The following is a 20,709-nucleotide window of genomic DNA, read 5'->3' on the forward strand; positions in this document are numbered from 1 at the left end:
CACACCGAGAAACCCTCCCCAGCTACACATCTACACACTCGGATACCACTAACACACCCAGGGCGTCCACACTCATCCACCGCAACCTCACCTACAAAACTCATCACATTACGTCTGAGACGCCCTGCGTGATCACGGAAATTATACATCACACACATTCACTTCCTTCTATATTTATAGCAAACATATACCACCCCCCGTCCCTGCCGATGGCCCCGCTAGAATCACTTCTGCGAAAGCTACACCATCTAGCAGGGAAACATCCCCTACTCATCGTTGGGGACTTCAACAGTCAGCATACTGACTGGGGATACACAACCACGACACATCGAGGTCGCAGGCTCCGGCTGCTCCTGCAGAACCTCCAACTCACTGTGCACAACACGTTTCAGACGCCTACGCGGATCGGCAACAGTGTCAGCATGGACACCAGTCCGGACCTGACGCTGAGCCGCTGTATCCGCGGCGTTACCTGGAACAGAACACAACATACACTGGGCAGTGATCATTACATTATACAAATCACTTTCCCATACAAACCACCCCGTCACGCAAATATGACACACGAACTCATTAACTGGGATGCCTTTCGCGCTGCACGCACCGCCCTCCCAGACACTCCCATCGCAGACATCGATGCATGGGTGCAATCACTCAAGCATGACGTTCACCACAACACGCGACACATTGAAACTACAACCGAAACACCGACCCTTGACACACGCCTAGCCCACCTCTGGGAGGCTTATCACAGCCTCCTGGAACGCTGGAAAGGCAACAAACACAACAGAACGCTTAAAAAGCGGCTGGCCGCGCTGCAGACACAAATCCAACAGCACTCTGAGGAGCTCTGTCGATCCAACTGGGGAGAGATATGTGACGGCATCGCCGGAAACCTGTCCAGCAAACGTGCATGGCAACTCCTCCGACACCTCATTAACCCCACACGCACCAAATCAGCAGCACAGCACCACGTGACACGCCTCACACATGAACACATTGACGATCCCGACACCCTTCTAGACACACTTCAAACCATGTACACATCTCCAGGCGGCCCCATACCTCTACCGCACTACACAGGACAAGCAAATCCAACACTCGACACCGACATCACGGAGACGGAAGTCAGAGCGGCCCTCCTGACTCTCCGCGCCAACTCCGCACCTGGTGCAGACCAAATCACAAACTCCATGCTCCGTAATCTGAATGACCAATCGATCACCCACATTACGAAATACTTCAACCAGTGCTGGAGGGAGGGTAACCTCCCACAGTCCTGGCGCCACGCGAAGGTAATATTTATACCAAAACCCAACAAACCACTCACCATTCAAAACCTTCGCCCGATTTCGCTAACCTCATGCCTCGGGAAGCTCCTCGAGCATGTTGTGTTAGCGAGACTGACAAGTCACATGGCGGACAACAATCTCTACCCGCATAGCATGGTGGGATTCCGCCCTCATCTATCCGCACAGGATGCCATGCTGCAACTCACACACGACCTTTTTGACCCGTTTCTTCCAGGTCACACCAAGGCAGTCTTAGCTTTGGCCAAAAGAGCTACTACTGGGGCTAGTTGGAAATACATACTTGAAGGAATTGTTGAGCGCTAAAAAACCACGGAAAAAGGACGAACACAGCTTCGTCCCGTGTGTTCGTCCTTTTTCCGTGGTTTTTTAGCGCTCAACAATTCCTTAGCTTTGGATCTCTCCAAAGCTTTTGATCGCATTGAACATCAGGCGATCATGACTGCTCTATCCCCATTGAATGTGGGTGTGCGCACGTATGCCTACATTCAAGCATTCCTGACTGACCGCACGGCTAAGATACACTTCGGCCCTCTGTCTTCCACCTCCCACACACTTCAGAGTATCGGCACCCCTCAAGGGTCCGTCCTTTCCCCCTTTCTCTTAAACATAACCCTCATACCCCTCGCCCGGAAATTGGCAACTATTCCCCACCTCAAGCACACTCTTTATGCCGACGATATCACCCTGTGGACCACCCACGGCAGTGACGGCGACATAGAGAACACCTTACAGGAAGCAGCCACCCTCACCCAAAATTACGCACGGACCATCGGACTGTCTTGCTCCCCAGAGAAGTCCGAACTGCTCCTCATCCGGCCTAAGAACCACCGCTGTCCCCGCTCCCCCATTGCCATTGAATATAATGGTTACCCGGTACCTGAGGTTGGCACCCTCCGTGTATTGGGCTTGCACATCCAGAACGATGGCAAAAACACCACTACCCTCAAGAAACTCAAGCAGGTTGCAGGCGCGATATCGCACTTCATCCGCAGGGTTTCGGGACATCATAGAGGCATGAAGGAGCGCGACCTATGTCGCCTCATTCATGCCTTTGTCCTCAGCCGTGTACTGTATACTACCCCATATTTACAACTATCCAAACATGACATAAACGCTTTGGATGCTTTGATTCGCAAGGCATTCAAGGTAGCACTTCATTTTCCCTTCAACACACCCACAGACAGATTACTAGGCCTGGGCCTCCACAACACGATCGGGGAACTGGTGGAGGCCCACCGACAGGCCCAATACATCAGGCTCACAAAAACTTCCACAGGTCGGTATATCCTGGACTCCCTGGGAATCAAAATACCGGCCAACGACCCAACCCTTCTCGCCATCCCACGACCCCTTCATCGGGAGCTTCTCATCAGGCCGCTCCCGAGGAATATGCACCCGTCCCACCATGAGCAGCGCCGCAGAGCCCGTGCGAAGGCACTCCATCGAGCGTACGGCCCCCAGCCGGACGCCGTATGGGTGGACGCTGCCTGCACGGGTGATGAAGCGACAGCAGCTGCGGTGGACTCCTCTTCATCCACCCTCCTCACACTACCTCTCCCTCCAGATACGTCCCCAGAGGCTGCAGAGGAAGCCGCCATTGCACTTGCTATAACCCGCACGGAAGCCCGGTATATTTTAACTGACTCTAAAACTGCGATTCTAAATTTCGCTCGAGGCCGAGTTCATGTCCCTGCTTTTGGCATACTGGACTCGCCCGATGCACCCCCGCCCCGCCAAGTGGAGCTGATATGGGTGCCTGCGCACTCCGGGAATCCCGGAAACGAGGCCGCCAACCTTTTAGCCCGAGGTTCTTTAAACCGGGCTCAGGTGGCCTCGGATCGGGGATTCACGAAGGATCGCATGCACTCATTCAGTGAGCTGACCCAGGCATACAGAGCCTCTCGCCAGCTCTACCCCCCGCCCCACCCCTCCCTAGATAACAGACACGCAACACTCTGGCGCAGATTACAAACACATACTCTCCCCTCGCCCCTTACCCTAACCCACTATCATCCCTCCTTCCCCACTCCTGCTTGCGCCCTATGCCCAGAACCCTTCGCTTCTTCCCTCCACATCCTTTCCCTCTGCCCGGCGGACCCTCCCCCGCGGGACCTAGAGAACCTCAAGACCTGGGAGGACTGGGAGACCCTGCTGCACTCGGAGGACCCGGCCGTGCAGACCATCGCCACCGGCCGTGCTGCCAGTGTTATGGACCTCAGGAACATAAACACTTGAGTGCAGTGGGGTCGTGCGGGGACCCTGGGGCGTGCCCCGAATTCCTTTGTAAATAAAGTTTTCTCTCTCTCTCTCTCTCTCTCGGCGGACGCGGTTTTGCACCACGCGTTTACCAGTGCTCCTTTCCGAATTTCGATGGAGGTGAAATTCTAGAGGCCCGTGTGCTATGCGATGTCTGTGCACGTTAAAACCCCAGGTTGTTGCTGTTTCGACTGAGAGAAGGATGAAAAAAAAATTGCACGGGCCTGCCTACTGGCTCGAGCCGAGCCACCACCGCTGCCACGTGCAGATAGAGGAGAGTTAAAAGATCAGAGGAAAGAGAAAAACGAGAAGAAAAGACGAGCGTCGCAGCAACAAGCCCATGAAGTCGCAATAGCTCTCGCTGCCGCCGATCCAAAATCGAAAACGGTTATCACAGACTCTCGCCGGGCCTGTGAACATTATTTTGCTGGCGACATATCACCTCTTGCCTCGCAAATTCTAAGACGCGCTCTCGCCGATCCTACTCGCACAAAAGTGATCTGGGCTCCTGGCCACCAGGGTCTACGAGGCAATGAGGCCGCTGATGCGGCCGCCCGAGCGCTCACACACCGGGCTCCTCATCCTAGCTCTCCTGGCTCAGAAGCTCATAAACCGCGTCTGCGGTTCCGCGAAATCCTAATTCATTATTGCGACAGCCACCGTCTCTACCCGGCACCTGCCAAGGGGCTGAGTAAGGCGGAGGAGCGAACTCTGCGGCGCCTGCAGACAGGAACCCTTCTTTGTCCTGCCATACCAAAATACTTCGATCCGAACACAAATGGGCGCTGCCCGCACTGTGGAGAGATCTGCGATATCTTTCACATGGTGTGGGCATGTACTGTGAATCCTCACCTTCCCCCTTCCCCCACCCCCACCCGAGAGGCATGGGAGACTGCCCTCCTCAACTGCTCCACACTGGAGTCCCAAAGGGCTCTAGTAAAGCGGGCGCGAGACGGGGCCTCGTCGTGCGGTGTCCCGGACTAAGGATACCGACCATGTAACGGGGTCTTCTGATCACCAAACTCTCTTTGAGTATTAAAAATGTTTTCACCACCACCACCACCCCAGGTGTTTGAAATTTCCGCAGCCCTTCACTGCGGCGTCCCTCATAGCCTTAGTTGCTTTCGGACGTTAAACCCCAATAAACCAAACTATCCTTTCTGCCGTCTCCACGTGACAGTGGTTGCGAATCACTCTTGTGTGACGTCATCACTCTCTAACTTTCTTTTCATTCTACCTGATGACGTCATATAGCCGATGCGGCCCAGGAAACCAACTTCCGGCGACACATTTTGCGGACACTTCCGGCGTCGACATAGCCTTCTAATGCTTTAGCGTTAACAATTTCGACCACTTGTGGATTTTCACGTGCACTGGAACCGTACAGCACACGGGAGCCTTTTGTGTTTCGCCTCCATCGAAAGGGGGGCGCCTCGTTTGAGCGCGGAGCGAGTGGGTGCGTGGTGGATCGGCTCCGTCGATTTTCGGCTAGAACATCAGTAATCTTGATGTAACCTCTACGAAACCTGCGCGACTGCATCCGTGAAGTCAGCAGGATGCCGGAGACACCGATCTCGCCCAGCTACGCCTAATTTTCGGCTTTTTCGAGCAACTCTTCGCATCACCATGTAGTGGTCGCGCTAAGCCTAACGGCTCCGGCTCCCTAGCTGCTGGCTGCGGAGACGCCCGCCAGTCAATCTCTCAACATGGCTCTGCCTGAAAAACGCGGCTACGACCCCACGACTCCTTTGTGGTCATATATTCCTGCAAGCCAACCAGACGACGAGCCATCCAACATTTCGGCGGAGCAAGCTGCCGTTCTTCAAGTCGTCGAGAGCCGGCGCTGCCGCCTGCAGAACGCTTCACAAGCGGCCACGCCCAAGACTCCTCTCAACAATTAACCTACAGGAGACCCTCGCACTCCGTCTTCTAAAGATCCACAGAAGACTTCTTCACCAGTCTCCAAGTGGACGCCAAAGCCAACGGTCAGGATAAATCCTGACGACTGTGTGATCGTGATGAGGCCACGCAGTACGGTCGCCCTCAAGACGGCCTTTCATCAAGGTGATCTCGGCGCTGCCACTTCCCAACTCATCGGTAGGCAGCACATGAACGACATCGCCGTTTCTCCCCATAGGGAACAAAATATCATCGACTGTGGCACGCAGAACTCTGAGGTAGTTCAGAAGCTGCCAATGGACATTCAAATTACCACCAGCAAAGGACCGCTCCCACTTTACGGACACCTCCAGCTCACCTGTGACGGGTGTCGTGGAGTGATTTCTGTGCATACCCTCCAAACTACTGAGTCCCTGAAACATAGTGTACACTGAGGCGGTCGTGAACAAGGACATGTTCAAGCTGGGGAAAACTGACCTAGCTGTGCTGACTTTCGAGGGACGGAACGGTCCACATTGCACCCACTACTACACAGAACTGACTCCCATCAAGGAATACAAGACAGTGCCAGCGCGCACTGGGGCAACGGATGGACTACTGTCCCACCCCGTTCATTGAAATATGCCGCCTTTGTGGCCAAAACGTGAGGGTTGGTACTGAGGGGTGGAACCCCCACGATTTCAATCCCATGTGCATAATCAGCGGGGGCCCGCACGACACCAGCTCCCGCGAATGCACCAGGAAATTCGGGCTTCTCCAGCCAGAACCTAATTTGCGAATCACACCGCCAAAGGGAGCCAATCATGGCTAGACACGGGGAAGTCACGCCACGGAGCTGCAGCAAGTCAACCAGAAAATGCCTCGCCGCGGCGTCATGCCCCCCTCGTGCAGCCGCCGCGGTGGCTCAGCAGTTGTGGCGCTCGGCTGCTGACCCGAAATTCGCGGGTTTGATACCGGCTGCGGGGGTCGAATTTCGATAGATGTGAGATTCTAAAGGCACGTGTACTGTGCGTTGTCAGTCCATGTTAAAGAACCCCAGGTGATCGGAATTTCCGCAGTCCTTCACTACGGCGTCCTTCATAGCCCGAGTCACTTTGGGACGTTAATCCTCCATAAATCGAACCATAAACCGAAGCCACCCCCTGGCAAGACAGCAGCAGTAACACCACCACCCGGAGAAGTGGAGTTCGTATCAAGCGGATTTAGGAGTTCCCATCTGAGCGCTCCATCTGGCGGCGCAGCCAAAACCAACCCAACGTAGGCAGCTGGCCGAAGGCATCTGTTCTCCTTGCCCTCCTCCCACACCAGCAGCGCCGAGACACACGAACTCACGCGCGAGCTCGCCCTCTTGCCAGCAAACGACAAACTAGCCAGCGAACTTAACTCGCTCAAAGCCCAATTGCCTGCTCCGCCCTGGTCTAGCGACAAGGAAGAGATCATAACTGACCGGCAGATTACTATACTCCTTTGGAGAGACCCGCCGCGGTGCCTCAGTGGTTACGGCGCTCGGCTGCTGGCCCGAAAGACGCGGGTTCGATCCCAGCCTCGGCAGCCGAATTTCGATGGGGGCGATAGTCCACAGGCCCGTGTACTGTGCAATGTCAGTGCACGTTAAAGAACCCCAGGTGGTCGAAATTCGCTAAGCATTTCACTATGGCGTCTCTCATAGCCTGAGTCGCTTTGGGATGTTAAATCCCAATAAACCAACCAACCAACCAAACTCCTATGGAGAGTCGCGCCGCGGCCCTGGAAATCCGGGTGACCGCGATTGAAACACAGTGGGCTGAACTCCCCAAAATTATCCACGATACCACCGCACGTCAGATGGAGAGTGACATCGCACAGGTCACACAAGCCGTAACTCATTATTATCCAAAAAATGCATGCCAGACAAACTGCGAATCCCTAAACATGTAGTGCCCATAAGGAACGCTAATCGCCCCCTCAAAATTTAACAGAGTCATTCCCGATGAGAGCCTGACTTTTCGGAAGGCTCCTGCGCGTCTGCGCCGGACACTAGCAGACTGGGGAGTCAACAACATAACCACACTCTCCTTCTCCGACTATGGCCCCCAACCCTAAGTCGCAAGCAAGAATAACTCAGCCGCTTGCACTAATACAGTGGCACTGCAGAGGTCTCAAGAACTGCAAGATGCGGGCTCATCTCCGCCTCTTTTTTGAGACCCTTGAGCTCCTTGACACCACGGTTATCGTTCAGTAACCCGGCGACAGTGCAAACCTCACAAACTATAGTACATTTCAACACAACCCAAAGACAGGTGTACTCGTTCACAAGGAGTATACTGCGCAGGAAGTCACACCCCACAAGACCGCCTTTCCAATGTACGATGGTGACGGTACTGCCTCTAAAGCGGTCTGACCCACCTGCACAAAACCTAAACATTTCCTACCCCCCCCCCCCCCCGAAACATAATAACGTCACATTCAGTGCAATTTTCACACGAGCTATGCAGGTGGCGGGAAGGAATCCCTCTTGATCGTCGGCGACTTCAACGCCCCGAGTAGGCTCTGGGGGTACCCCCGGGAGGACAGGCTTGGGAGGAAGGTTCTGGAACTTCTTTCCACACTTGCATTCACCCACCACACTGATCCCGCCACCCCAACACGTCTCGAAAATTTGATTCAACGAGACACTTGCCCGGACCTCACATTTACACCCACCATACGCTTGCCGACCGGCTGAATACAGAGGGCACTCTGGGTAGTGATCCCTCCAATATCAACACAACCATTTACATGCGTCCCCTGAAACGCTAACGAACACAAGCTCGTGTCCTCGACTGGACGACTTTCCGCACTTCTCTGCCTATCATAGACTCCCTCCAGTCGAGATACGATGCTTGTTCCAAGTCGCTCACATCTACACTCACACAACACGAAAAGCAGATACAGCTCACGAAAACGCAAACGGACGTGGACAACCACCTCCTTCACCTTTGGGAGGCCTGCGCAGCGTCACCAGATGACGGAAGAAACAGAAACATAACAGACACCTCAAGAAACGCATCCTCGAACTCACACAGTGGGCCACGGAATACGCTACTCAGGTAGCCGACACTAACTGGGTGGACCGGTTCAACACAGCTGTGCCAGATGTCTGGGCGCAACACGTGACGCCTGTTCCGTGCTCTCATCAATCCAACGCAAACACGAATGGAAACCACACGCCACTAACACAGGGCCCTGCACAACTTTACAGGAACGACAACACAGCTAGAGCACACGCTTAGGGACAGATACCTGTGCACCACCAAGGAGCCCCGGCCTTCAACGTAATCGTATGCAGGCGAACAGAACACGTAGCTATACGCCCCGTTTCAGCTCCACGACCTACGGGCGGCCTTAAGCAAGATGAAGTGCGGCACTGAACCCGGGCGAGACGAGGTTACGGTGAAGCTCTTGGCCAACCTTCCCGACGCAGCCTACGCCGCGCTCCTCCAAAACATCAAGAGCATTTGGGACGGAGAGACTCCATTCCCTCTCGACTGGAAGTCAGCTCTAGTGACCTTCATCCCGAAGGCCGGCAAACCTATTGATGTGGAGAACCTTCTCCCAATCTCCCTGAAGTCTTGTGTCGGCAAGCTGATGGAGGTGATAGTGCGCGAGACTCTCCGACTTTCTCGAAACACAGCACATTTTCGCGGACATGTTCGGTTTCCGCCATCACAAGTCAGCAGCGGATATACTTCTTCAGCTTCACCACGACATCTTAGATCTTTTCGAATGTCCCGACAACGGCAAGGTCGTTCTGGCCTTTTGTATATTAAAGGAGCATTCGCCAGCCTCAGAGTCGAAACAGTCCTGGACCACCCCAGTCACACCAACTGTGGCCACAAAACATTCCATTAAATGACAATTTCGTACAGGCCGGCGAGCCTGTATCAGCATACAAGATGGGTAACACGGGCTATAAATCATCGGCTCGAGGGGTACACCTCAAGGCGGGGTCCTGTCTCCTCTCCTCTTCACTTTGACAATGCTTCATCTTCCCTCCAAATTGTCTTCTCGTCCTGGGATACACCACGCTCTTTACGCGGATGATATTAAAGTCTGGGTCATGCAAGGTAACCTGGGCCACATGGAATCCTACCTGCAAGCAGCGGCGATCCTAGGCGACGACCCTAGGCGGTGACCCTAGGCGACGTACTGCAGGCTCTAGTGCACCCCAGCTAAATCTGAATTTGTACACGTACGTCGCTCCCCTCCGGACACAACTCCGCTTCGCATCAGTCTCCCCTCGGAACCGATCCGGGAGGCCAGGGAGATCCGCGTCCTTGGCCTCTTCATACCCCCTCCCCCCACCAACGCAAGGGCGAACTCACACTGGCCAAACTTCGCACGGTGGGAGACCAGGTGGGCAGTATGGTCCGCATCGTCTCCAACAAACCGGACGTACAGATTTAGAAGCAGGATGCACTGCGGCTTGGTATGCTTTAGTAACGAGTAGAATCCTCTTCTCGACTCCCTACTTGCACCTGCGCAAACACGATGACGGCCATCTCGAGGTCATCCAGCGGAAAGTGATCAGGCGGGCTCTCGACCTCCCAGTCACCACGTCCAACAAGAGACTTCTGGCCCTTGGCGTGATGACCACCTTCCAGGAGCTTCGAGAAGCCCACGCAGTCAACCACGCTGAAGCCCAATACACGCGTCTTGCACAGACCACATCCGGTCGCCGCCTCTTGGACCGGCTACACATCTAACACGGCTACCAAACTGAGAAAAGGGAGAGAGTGCCAGAACCCTGGAGACGCGCCTATTGGGTCCGACCCCTTCCCCGCAACATATCCAGAGAATATAATAGCGGTCGTCTCCTGGCGCGCGCAGAAGCATTGGCGCGATATAATGGCCACTGCCAAAATGTGTATTACGAGGATGTTGTTGGCCTGTACCACGCGGGGTACACAGCCGCAGTCGTACGGCGGTTGAATTTCTTTGGAGCAGAAATTATAGATGCCCGTGTACTGTGCAATGTGAGTGCACGTTAGAGAACCCCAGGTGGTCGAAATTTCCGGAGCCCTCCACTACGGCGTCTCTCATAGTCAGTCGCTTTGGGACGTTAAACCCCATAAAACCAACCAAAACAATACAAACATTGTTAATGGGCTCAACTCCAGCAACAAGTATGACCGCTTTTTCTTTCAGCTCTGCTAGTTGAGATTTGTTTGCCAGAACCCTGGAGACGCGCCTATCGGGTCCGACCACTTTCCCGCAACATATCCAGAGAATATAATAGCGGTCGTCTCCTGGCGCGCGCAGAAGCATTGGCGCGATATAATGGCCACTGGCAACACGTGTGTTACGAGGATATTGCTGGCCTGTACCACGCGGGGTACACAGCCCCAGTCGTACGGCGGTTGAATTTCTTTGGAGGAGAAATTCTAGAGGCCCGTGTACTGTGCGATGTCAGTGCACGTTAAAGAACCCCAGGTGGTCGAAATTTCCGGAGCCCTACACTATGGCGTCTCTCATAGCCTTAGTCGCTTTGGGACGTTAAACCCCATAAAACCAACCAACACAATACAAACACAATTAATGGGCTCAACTTCAGCAACAAGTATGACCGCTTTTTTTTTCAGCTTTGTTAGTTGAGATTTGTTTGCGTTGTGGTGTCCAAAATGAATTGAGAATAGCTAATATTCGGCGGAAATAATAAATGATGGATTACTAATTTTAAACCCAGAGTGAAGTCAGATCCACCACGAAAGGATGCTAATTGGTGGTGCTAGTTTTTTAGTGAGGTAAGTTACATGATCAAAACACTTCATACAGGCATCAAACACTACTCTAAAATGCCTAAACGTGCCCACTATTTCCGCCTCATTGCTGTTAAGTAGGAGTGGTCGGATTATGGTTAATCTCAGTTTTACTGGTCGGAAAAAAAACAGCTTTTGTCTTATTACAGTTAACGGCTAAGCCATTGTTCTAGGAACATGCGTGGGGAGCGTTTAGGATGGAGTTTGTCTCTATATACCACGTCATTGGGGGAAGAGCCAGATAGAAAGAGCCCTGTGTTGTCATCGTACAAACCGTGTTGTGTATCTGTGGCTATGTTAATAATATCATTAATAGACATAATAAATAGGAATGGGCCCAAAAGTCTACCTTGTGGAAGGTTGCAGTGTACCATCTGCAATGATATTCTGAGCTGAGGGAAACAAGGGCGAGGAAAACAAGTTCGCGTTAGGCTGACAATTACGCGTAACAAAATAAGAAGCGAGTTTAGGCTTAAAACAGTAAGACATCTGACACATGTGCGCACTGTCTCATTCAATTCGCATTACACCCACATGGACAAATCACGAATAGTCCACAAAAAATAACATTCTAGAGCGTTGTGCACTTCCGTAAATAAGTTGTTTTCTATGCAGATAGTTTTCTATGGCATTGTCTTCAGAATTAATCATACTAAATAATAAAATTTGTTTGGTTTCTTGTGGCTATGAGGGACACCGTAGTGAAGAGCTTCGGAAATTACGACCACCTGGGGTTCTTTAACGTGCACTGACATCGCACAGTACAGGGTCCTCTAGATTTATACCTCCATCAAAATTCGAATGCCGCGGCCGGCCGCCGAGCGCTGTCGAGTGTCCTAACGAGCGACCGCGGCAGCCTAAAAAATAAAATTAGATTCTGGGATGATTTTCACAGTTAACATCTAAATACGAGGCAGAATTCCTACTCTAGACGTTTTGTAAACACCCCGAAAATAATGAGCCAGGCTAGACAAGAGCCTCAGCCTGGTAGCCAAAGTTCCGACAAGAGGACCTGTCATTGTTCTTTTTGTAGAAACCTTTTATGCCAAATTGGCATTTCACTCCACTCGTGAAAGCAAATCGAATGTAGAGTGTTCATGTATGAATACCTGCACACGGCGAGCCTGCTTGTGCAGTTGATGCTGGCGACAAATTTCTAGTCGCGGCGTGTAGTTGCAAGCCGTGGTGAGCAACATATAGTTTCACGCCACAAAAGACAATGATAGCGTTGTAACAGCCTGTTTTCCCGCCAGAGAAAAATTTTATATTGTGGTGCCATAGTTAACAGAGTAGTATCTGATATAAACACAAATTAAAACTCGTACTTTGGTTAGGACCACAGTACAGCAACTTGTTCCAACTATAAGTACTTCCTCATACGCAAGTTGTTACCTGGGAGTGCACGATGTCGTAGAATGAATCTCGTTTGTGCATGTGCTGAGCACTCGAGACATCATAAAACCACTAATCAAGATGGCCCCTTCGTGAAAAAAGGATACGAAGTAGTGGGACTCACCTACAGGACCAAAAACTGGCAGGTTCCCGGTTGTAGCCAGGCTTGCGTCCACCCGCCTTCAGCATGTGCACGAAATGAAAGCTCTGCCACAAGTGTGCCGCTGTGTCTCGGAGAGCGTTACATAACAGTTTCTTCGAGCTGCGACGGAATCCCTTAAGTCGCTCTGGCTCGTAACATCAAAGTGTCACAACCCGAAAAGCTCAGCTACAGACGTCAACCTAGCCTAACCGGATATCTTTAGCTGAAAACGTGATTCCAAGTCGTCGCTTTTTAAACCCTTCGCTGATGTTGCCATCTCATCCAAATATACTATAACACAAAATGTTTGCGTACGCTGAAAGAAAGCCTATCGGTTACGCATCGTGGGGTACCAAATACATAGGACTACATAAATAGAGGGCATGAAATTCTGACGCATTATTACAATGTGAATGAGCTTGAAGACAGCGTCAGTGAATATAATCGGCACCTATTCATAAACTCTAAGGCTAGACCAGAGGTAATACACCGAGACAGAAAGCTGGGCATTGAAAAGCTGATATATTTTGGGTATGGTGAGAGCAGCGCACGTTACCTCTGCATTATGCCTATGGTGAGGAAGAAGTTGAAGGCGCACTGGGAACTAATTATGGGAGGTGGTGTAGTGTAAGGTTAAGCGAGGCGTAAAATTAGAACGATGGAAATATTGAGCATAATTTCACACCTGGCATGCGCTTGCATAAGTGGAAAGACGAAATACAAAATATTTCTTTTTGTATGCAGTGACTTCTGTACGAGCTGACGGTGCACAGCGGTCGGCTTTACAAACTGGCAAACGCGGTAAGCTAATTAGAGAAGTTTTTTGCCTTCTGTGGTAACATCTATGCCATTTCTGTTTCTAACAAAATGTCGCCTATCGCATCTACATCACCTAGCTGGCCCAGGAGGCTTGTTTCCCGTGATTCGATTTCATTAAGTTCGTATTCATGTCAATTCAATGAATAGATCCAATTGGTAGCTTGAGTGCGGAAATGCGCTTCAACTGTTTGAGGCTCGACTCAAGCAGTCCCTGCTTTGTGTTGTTTGTCTACAGTTGTTGTTAGTGGGTATTTATTACTAATAAGAAATAAAAATAAAAAGAAAAGATGTTGCTAAAGCCGCGGCGTCTGCCATCAAAACCTGAAGTACCTGAGCTGCTGCTAGCGGTAATAAAAGGACAAGGGGAGGACAGGAAGATGAGAAAGAAGGGGAGAGCGATAGAAGAAAGTATAGGCATAGGGTGGCAGTATATACTATGTATACAGCTGCTGCGAGGTAGTTGCATACGTGACAAATCCGATCGGCAGGTGATTCCACTCATGGCGAGTTTTTGCCAAGAATATATGGCAGTAATGCACAGTGCTTTTCTGACGCACTTGAATTTCGCGGCCATGGTCAAGACACGGATATATGAATGGATCTGGTCTAACAGGTAATTATGAAAATAAATTTTCGTCAGACTACGAGGCGGGATAACATTCTGACTGCCAATGAAAGTGACAACGCGTCCACGCTGTTACTTATCTTGCAAGTTAAAGCGGGACGCTTTGTGAACATCACGACCGGTGCAAGAAGGTCACACGTGGAGCGACACGTGCCGAATAATAATGAACCAGACTCGCAGCATGGATTGCCATAATGCCCGCTTCGCAGAAAGGGATCCAAGAGATGGAAAGCGATAGAAAGAAGACGGACTCCAGCTCTTTGCCAGGCCAGTGCGTCGGTGTAATCGCTTTTATGCAAATCAATCCAATAATGTCGCCGCACGTGCGCGATTAACCCCACGAGTCCCTTCTTTCTTTTGTCTTGCATCAAGAAAGCGAACAGCTCGTGCAGATGCGATGAAGACAGGGAGTGTCGTAGGGCCCAATATTTAGCATTAAAGGTCAGGGAGCTTTCAAGGAAATCGAAAAAGTAATAAACAGCCATTTACTTATATTTGCATGGGAGACATTGTTAATAAACTACATTCGCTGGTTGAATTCCTGATGATATTAGTCAGAAATTATCTCGTGATTTTGTGCACACAATGCGCTACAGTGGTGATCATGGGGCACTTAATTAATGCCGATGTAGTTGCGCTGGTGCTGAATTGTGGTAAGTAGTGTTTAATCGTTTAGTACTCTTTGGGAGCCAGAGATATTGCTACAACGCGGAAGACATTGATCGAGGCTTTACTCTGTGGTGCTTCGTCTCTTACGACCACGAATGACTGACGCGCATGCCTTCTTCTCTTTGACGCTGCTTGAAATTTTTGCTACTGTTTTGTTTGTTTCTAGAATTTTCGAGCTCTTTTCCTTTTCATCCGCTCTCTTCTTTTGTCGGTTGGCCGCCCCGTATTTACTTCTTTCCAACGTGAATTTGACTTGATCGCTTGGTGGCATAAATAGTGTAGTACCGGGATATTGTACCACTGCCCGTAGCACCTTCAATTTAAGTTTAAGTTCACAAAGAAAGCTCCTGAACGTGTTCTACTACACACGCGCGAGCCTAAGTTTTCTTTTTAATTTAACCATCCTGTTCACTTGTCTGTCAAGCTCATGTTTCTGTCCTGATAAATTTGTGGAGGATAAACTTCGAACCCTGATCTTCCGCACAGAGAAGGCGCATACACTGTAATCGCACCATCGTTCCTACTGTCACTGAACCATTTACACGAACTGTTTGTTGTTATCATCCGTATGCGAACTTTTCGAATATACGAGTATCCCTCATCCAACATGCCAGTGAGTGTGCTCGCGACAAAATAACGAAGTGCTTTTTCAAAGTGTGCTATCGAGTACACGAGTTAAATCTAGCATTGAGAACTAAACATTTCCAGATGTGTCAGGTGTCAACGTGCTTTTAAATGCAGTACGCGCTCCAAACCCTTCAGGTTCGGGACACGTTAGCAATTGAATTTGGTTTGTGGCTCTTTTCGCGTTAGAATCCTTTGTCGCTTCAGGGGTAGTGTTTGTTTTTTCTGATTTGGTTTGGTTTATGGGGTTTAACGTCCCAAAGTGACTCAGGCTATGAGGGAGGCCGTAACGAAGGGCTTCGGAAATTTCGACCTACTCCTCCCTCATGCTGTCTCGGAGGATAGTCTTTACCCCTCTCTCTCATGACCTCCGTTTCTTGTTCCAGGCATGACGAGTCTTCCTACTTCCTTTGTTTCGACTCCGCTTGTCGTTCGCAATGTGCGGATGCCTTCAGCAAGGGACGAGGAGCGGAAGTAGCCGCCATTGGTGCTGCAGCCGGTTGTGGTGCAGCACCAGCAACGAGTGCTGCATCTTATTCGTAGTGCTCTGCCGCGGGAATAGGCAGCATCATCATCATTAGCAGCATCAACAACATCATCATCATCCTGACTGCGCCCACTGCAGGGCAAATAATTCTCCCATGTCTCTCCAATTAACCCTGTCATTTGCCAGCTGCGGCCACCGTGTGCCCGGAAACTTCTTAATCTCATCTGCCCACCTAACTTTCTGCCGCCTCCTGCCACGCTTGCCTTCTCTTGGAATCCACTCCGTTGCCCTTAAGGATCAGCGGTTATCTTGCCTTCGCATTACTTATTTATTTATTTATTTATTTATTACCTCAAAGGCCCCGGTTGTGGGGCATTACATGAGGGATGGGCGGATTACATGCAGATTATATAAAGATTACAGAGTACATAAAGATCAGGATACATAAAGATTACAGGATACATAAAGATTACTGATTACATAAGGATGGCCTCAATCTTTTTCTTGAAGTCGATGCAGTTGACGATGAGTACGGCTTCCGGCGGCAGATCGTTCCAGTCCCGAGATGATATGACAAAAAAAGAACGGAAATGAGATGTTGTTCTTGCAGCGGGTGGGTATACGGTCTTGATGTGGTTGTTGCGGCTAGAAGGACGATGAGCTGTTGATATGATAGATGATCCTAAAGGTGAATGATAGAACTTGTGGAATAGGCATAGTCGAGATATTTTTCTTCTAGTTTCAAGGTTAGGCAAGGATGCTCTGGATTTTAAAGAGGACACGCTAGTATAGTAAGAGTAGTCACAATAAATAAAACGGATAGCGCGGTTTTGAACTTTTTCAAGGATTATAGAAAGGTTAGATTGATGAGGATCCCATACTGCTGACGCGAATTCTAGTTTAGGTCGGACGAATGTTTTATAAGCTAATAATTTGATAGAAGGGGTAGTAAAACGAAGATTTCGACGTAGGAAGCCAAGGGTGCGGTTAGCGTCATTAGCGATGTTCATGATATGCGAAGACCATGTTAGGGTATGAGTTAAGGTGATGCCAAGATACTTACAGGAAAGAACAGATGATACTTCAGAACCGAAAAGAACATATTTTGAGGGAATATGGGATTGCCTGCGATGAAAAGAAAGCATGCATGTTTTAGTAATATTAAGGGACATTAGCCAATGCTTGCACCAAGTTTCGATTTGGGTTAGATCAGTTTGGAGGGTGTCAGAGTCAGTTCTGCTGGTAATAGGGCGGTAGATTACACAGTCGTCGGCAAATAATCGGATGTTCGAGTTGACGTTAGAGGGAAGATCGTTAATGTAGATTAGAAAAAGCAAGGGTCCAAGCACTGTGCCTTGTGGTACACCTGAAGTAACGGGGGAAAGAGGTGACGATGATTTGTTGGCGTAGACAAATTGCTCTCTGTTGGTCAAAAAATTTTGTAGCCATTTTAACACCAAGGGGGTAAGGTTAAGACGTGAAAGTTTTAGTAGTAATCTTTTGTGGGGTACCTTATCAAAAGCTTTTTCAAAGTCAAGGAAGAGCGTGTCAACGGGAATGTTTAGGTCAAGATGAGAGCTAAGATCATTAACAAAAAGGGCTAGTTGGGTGTCACAGGAAAGTCCTTTTAGAAAGCCGTGTTGGTTAGGATGAAAAAACTTGAGCGAAACTAAAAATTTAACGATGTGAGAATAAATAATATGTTCCATTAGTTTTGAACAGATGCTCGTAAGAGAAATAGGGCGGTAGTTTTTACATGAAAACGATGAACCTTTCTTGGGGACTGGAACGATCTTACCGATTTTCCAGTCTTGCGGAAGCACGCCTGATGATAATGACTGTTGAAAAAGATGGCACAAAATGACACTAACCACGTTTTTAGTATTTTTTAGCACTTTTGAGTTCAAGCCATCAATGCCAGATGACGATGACACTTTCAATGATTCAATTAGTTTCCTAATACCATTGCTATCGAACAAAATGTCTGGCATAGCTGGATGATCGAAGACAGGGAAGTGCGGTAATTCGCCGTCCGGTTCATTAGTAAAAACTGAACAGAAAAAAGAATTTAGAACGCGACAGACATCATGTTCCGGAATGAGATTATGGTCCTCATCATGTAAAGTAATAGGTGTGTTGCGTGAAGGATTAATGGATTTCCAAAACTTGTTAGGATTAGTGAGAAGCATAGAAGGTAATACTGATGAAAAAAAGGAACGTTTAGTTTGGTTTACCAGAGATTGGAATGTTTTTTCAGCACAATGGTACTTTTTCCATGAGCAGTCAGTGTTCACACGTCTGGCTGTACGGAAAAGTCGTTTCTTCTTGTTATTAAGGCGCTTCAGATCGTTGTTAAACCACGGTGACGATAATTTTTCTGTGATCGTGATAGTAGGGATGTGCTTATCTATTAGTTGATGCATTTTGTGTATGAAAAGGGACCAGTTAGTTTCTACTGACCGGCTTGAAAAGTCATGGACGAACCACGCCCCAAAATCGGTTAGTTCTGTGTTCATGGCAGCGTAGTTACCTTTGTCGTATAATGTAAGTGTTTTTTTGGTTTTCTTCAAACTTGGGACTTGGAATGAAAATGTGCTTAGTATAATGGAGTGGTCACTAAGTCCAGGTAAATGAAGTGGCGTAGAAACTTTATCAGGGTGGGAAGTGAGAATGAGATCGAGAATGTTGGAGGAATGATCAGTTTGCCTAGTAGGTTCAGATACGACTTGAGACAAGCCAAAGGTTAGGCACGTGTTAACAAAGTCACTTACAATGTTATTTTTTGATGTAATGGTGGGAAGATCGGACCAGGTAATGTCAGGAAAATTGAAGTCACCATAAAAAAGAATAGGTATGTGCTGATAGGACGTAGTTATCACGCGGAGTGCTTCGTGTAAGTGGGCAACAAAGGAATCAGTTAGATCAGGGGGCCGATAGCAAACACCAATGATAACAGGAGGGAACGAGGCATGACACTTAATGAAAAGGAGCTCGAGAGGGGAATCAAGTTTAATCTCGGAACATGGATAAGAATGATGAACACCTATTAGTACACCTCCTCCTCGCCTATTAATTCTGTCGCGTCTAAAGATATTGAAATCAGGAAACATGGAAGTTACTTCGGAGTCCGCTACTGTTGAATTTAGCCATGTTTCGGTTAGTACAATTATGTTGATCTCCGTAGTGCGTATAAGACTTGAGAGGGAATCTAACTTCGGTACAAGGCTGCGAATATTAGTGTAAAGAATGGACAAAGGGCGGAGCTTAGGCTTTTCCGGAGGATTACGTAGTAGCTATGGGGTGCGGGGAACAACTTCGTTTGAAATATGGTCATAAATGTAGGTAGTGCTGCCGATGATTAACTTATTGTAGCGGAGTTTGTATTTTTCACGTTGTGATTTACCAAATGCAAGTAGCTGTTTCCTGGCAGAGAGGGTAGTTTTCGAGTAATCTTCCGAAATACTGTAGGAACTGTTCTTTAGTTTGCTAGCAGAGGAAAGAATTTTCTCTTTTGTTTTGTAGTGAGCAAAGTTAACAATGACTGGTCTGTTTTTGTTGGCATCAAATTTTCCTAATCTGTGACATCTTTCAATGTCTGTGGGGCTGATTGTTATATCTAGTTTTTCTTTGCATACCGTCGTGATCAAGTTTTCAGATTCAGCGCATGTTTCAGGGTTAGTGTCTTTTAATCCAAAAAATAATAAATTCGAGCGGCGCGCCCTGTCTTCGTAATCCACCAGCTTAGACATAATGTTTGATATTTCACCGGCATTGTGCTCCGCAAGTTCCCGAACATCGCTGATATCGGTTTTTATTGCGGCAAATGTTGCGCAATCATCTTCAATCTTTGCTAGTCTGGTTTTTATTTCCCCCAGCGCTTTGTCGTTTTCAGTTAACGTGCAACGAATTGTTTTCATTTCTGACAACAAAGATGCTTGGCCAGATCGCAGTTCTTGCAAAGCCTCCATTATGTCAGAGTTATCTTGCGGAGCAGCGCCGCGGGTGTTGGGACCCGGGTTAACCTCAACGTCACCCGACAAGATCAGCAGTTGACGTATGACGCCAACACATTCAAAGGTAATTGCGACACAACACTGTGGGCTCGGCAGCACTAGCAAGGCCGCATAACGCGTACGCCGCGCAAATAGCGATTGATCATACCTTACCTGCACGACAAAGAGGCGATGTAGGTGAGTGTACGTTGGCATCGTTGCAGTGCTGCCGAGCCCATTAAGCGGCGCGGGCGGTGATGCAGTCCTTAAGTAGCTTGCACGCTCTGGTGACGTAGTCATGCTGGTTATCGTTGGGAGGAGGGTGGGTGGGTAGACTGGCGCATGCGCCGTACTCGGGCAGGAACCAAAGTTGGCGTCCGTGCAGTATTCCGTGGTAGGCCGGCTGAAGGGGGCACGAAGAAGGCACTGTGCCAACTCGAGCGAGCCAGCTGACTGCGGTCCGGCCGGGATGGAGGACGGAGGGTCGGAGTTCCGGGGACAAGAGGACGACGTTCCCGGCTGAAGAGTGCTGCCGATGGCTCCTCTCGCGTCAACACCACCAGCAAGCGGACTGAAAGGCACGAGCGCGAACATCAGCATCTGCACGACAAAGAGGCGATGTAGGTGAGTGTACGTTGGCATCGTTGCAGTGCTGCCGAGCCCATTACATGCCCTGCCCAAGCCCATTTCTTCCTCTTGATTTCGATAACCCCG

General features: G+C 49.5%; 1 protein-coding gene across 4 annotated transcripts in view; it reads right to left on the reverse strand.

The window, feature by feature from the left end:
- LOC149343086 (arylsulfatase B-like) overlaps positions 1-20,709 on the reverse strand; it is a 374,108-nt gene that overhangs the window by 314,831 nt on the left and 38,568 nt on the right. For all 4 annotated transcript variants that reach the window (XM_089545602.1, XM_089545604.1, XM_089545605.1 and 1 more), the window contains one exon: positions 20,170-20,595. In XM_089545602.1, the coding sequence (XP_089401728.1) occupies positions 20,170-20,595 (426 nt within the window). The remainder of the gene's footprint in view (positions 1-20,169; positions 20,596-20,709) is intronic.

Source organism: Amblyomma mixtum, chromosome 5, assembly GCF_055824585.1.
Source record: "Amblyomma mixtum isolate Tamu chromosome 5, ASM5582458v1, whole genome shotgun sequence".
In the NCBI taxonomy this organism is placed as follows: domain Eukaryota; kingdom Metazoa; phylum Arthropoda; class Arachnida; order Ixodida; family Ixodidae; genus Amblyomma; species Amblyomma mixtum.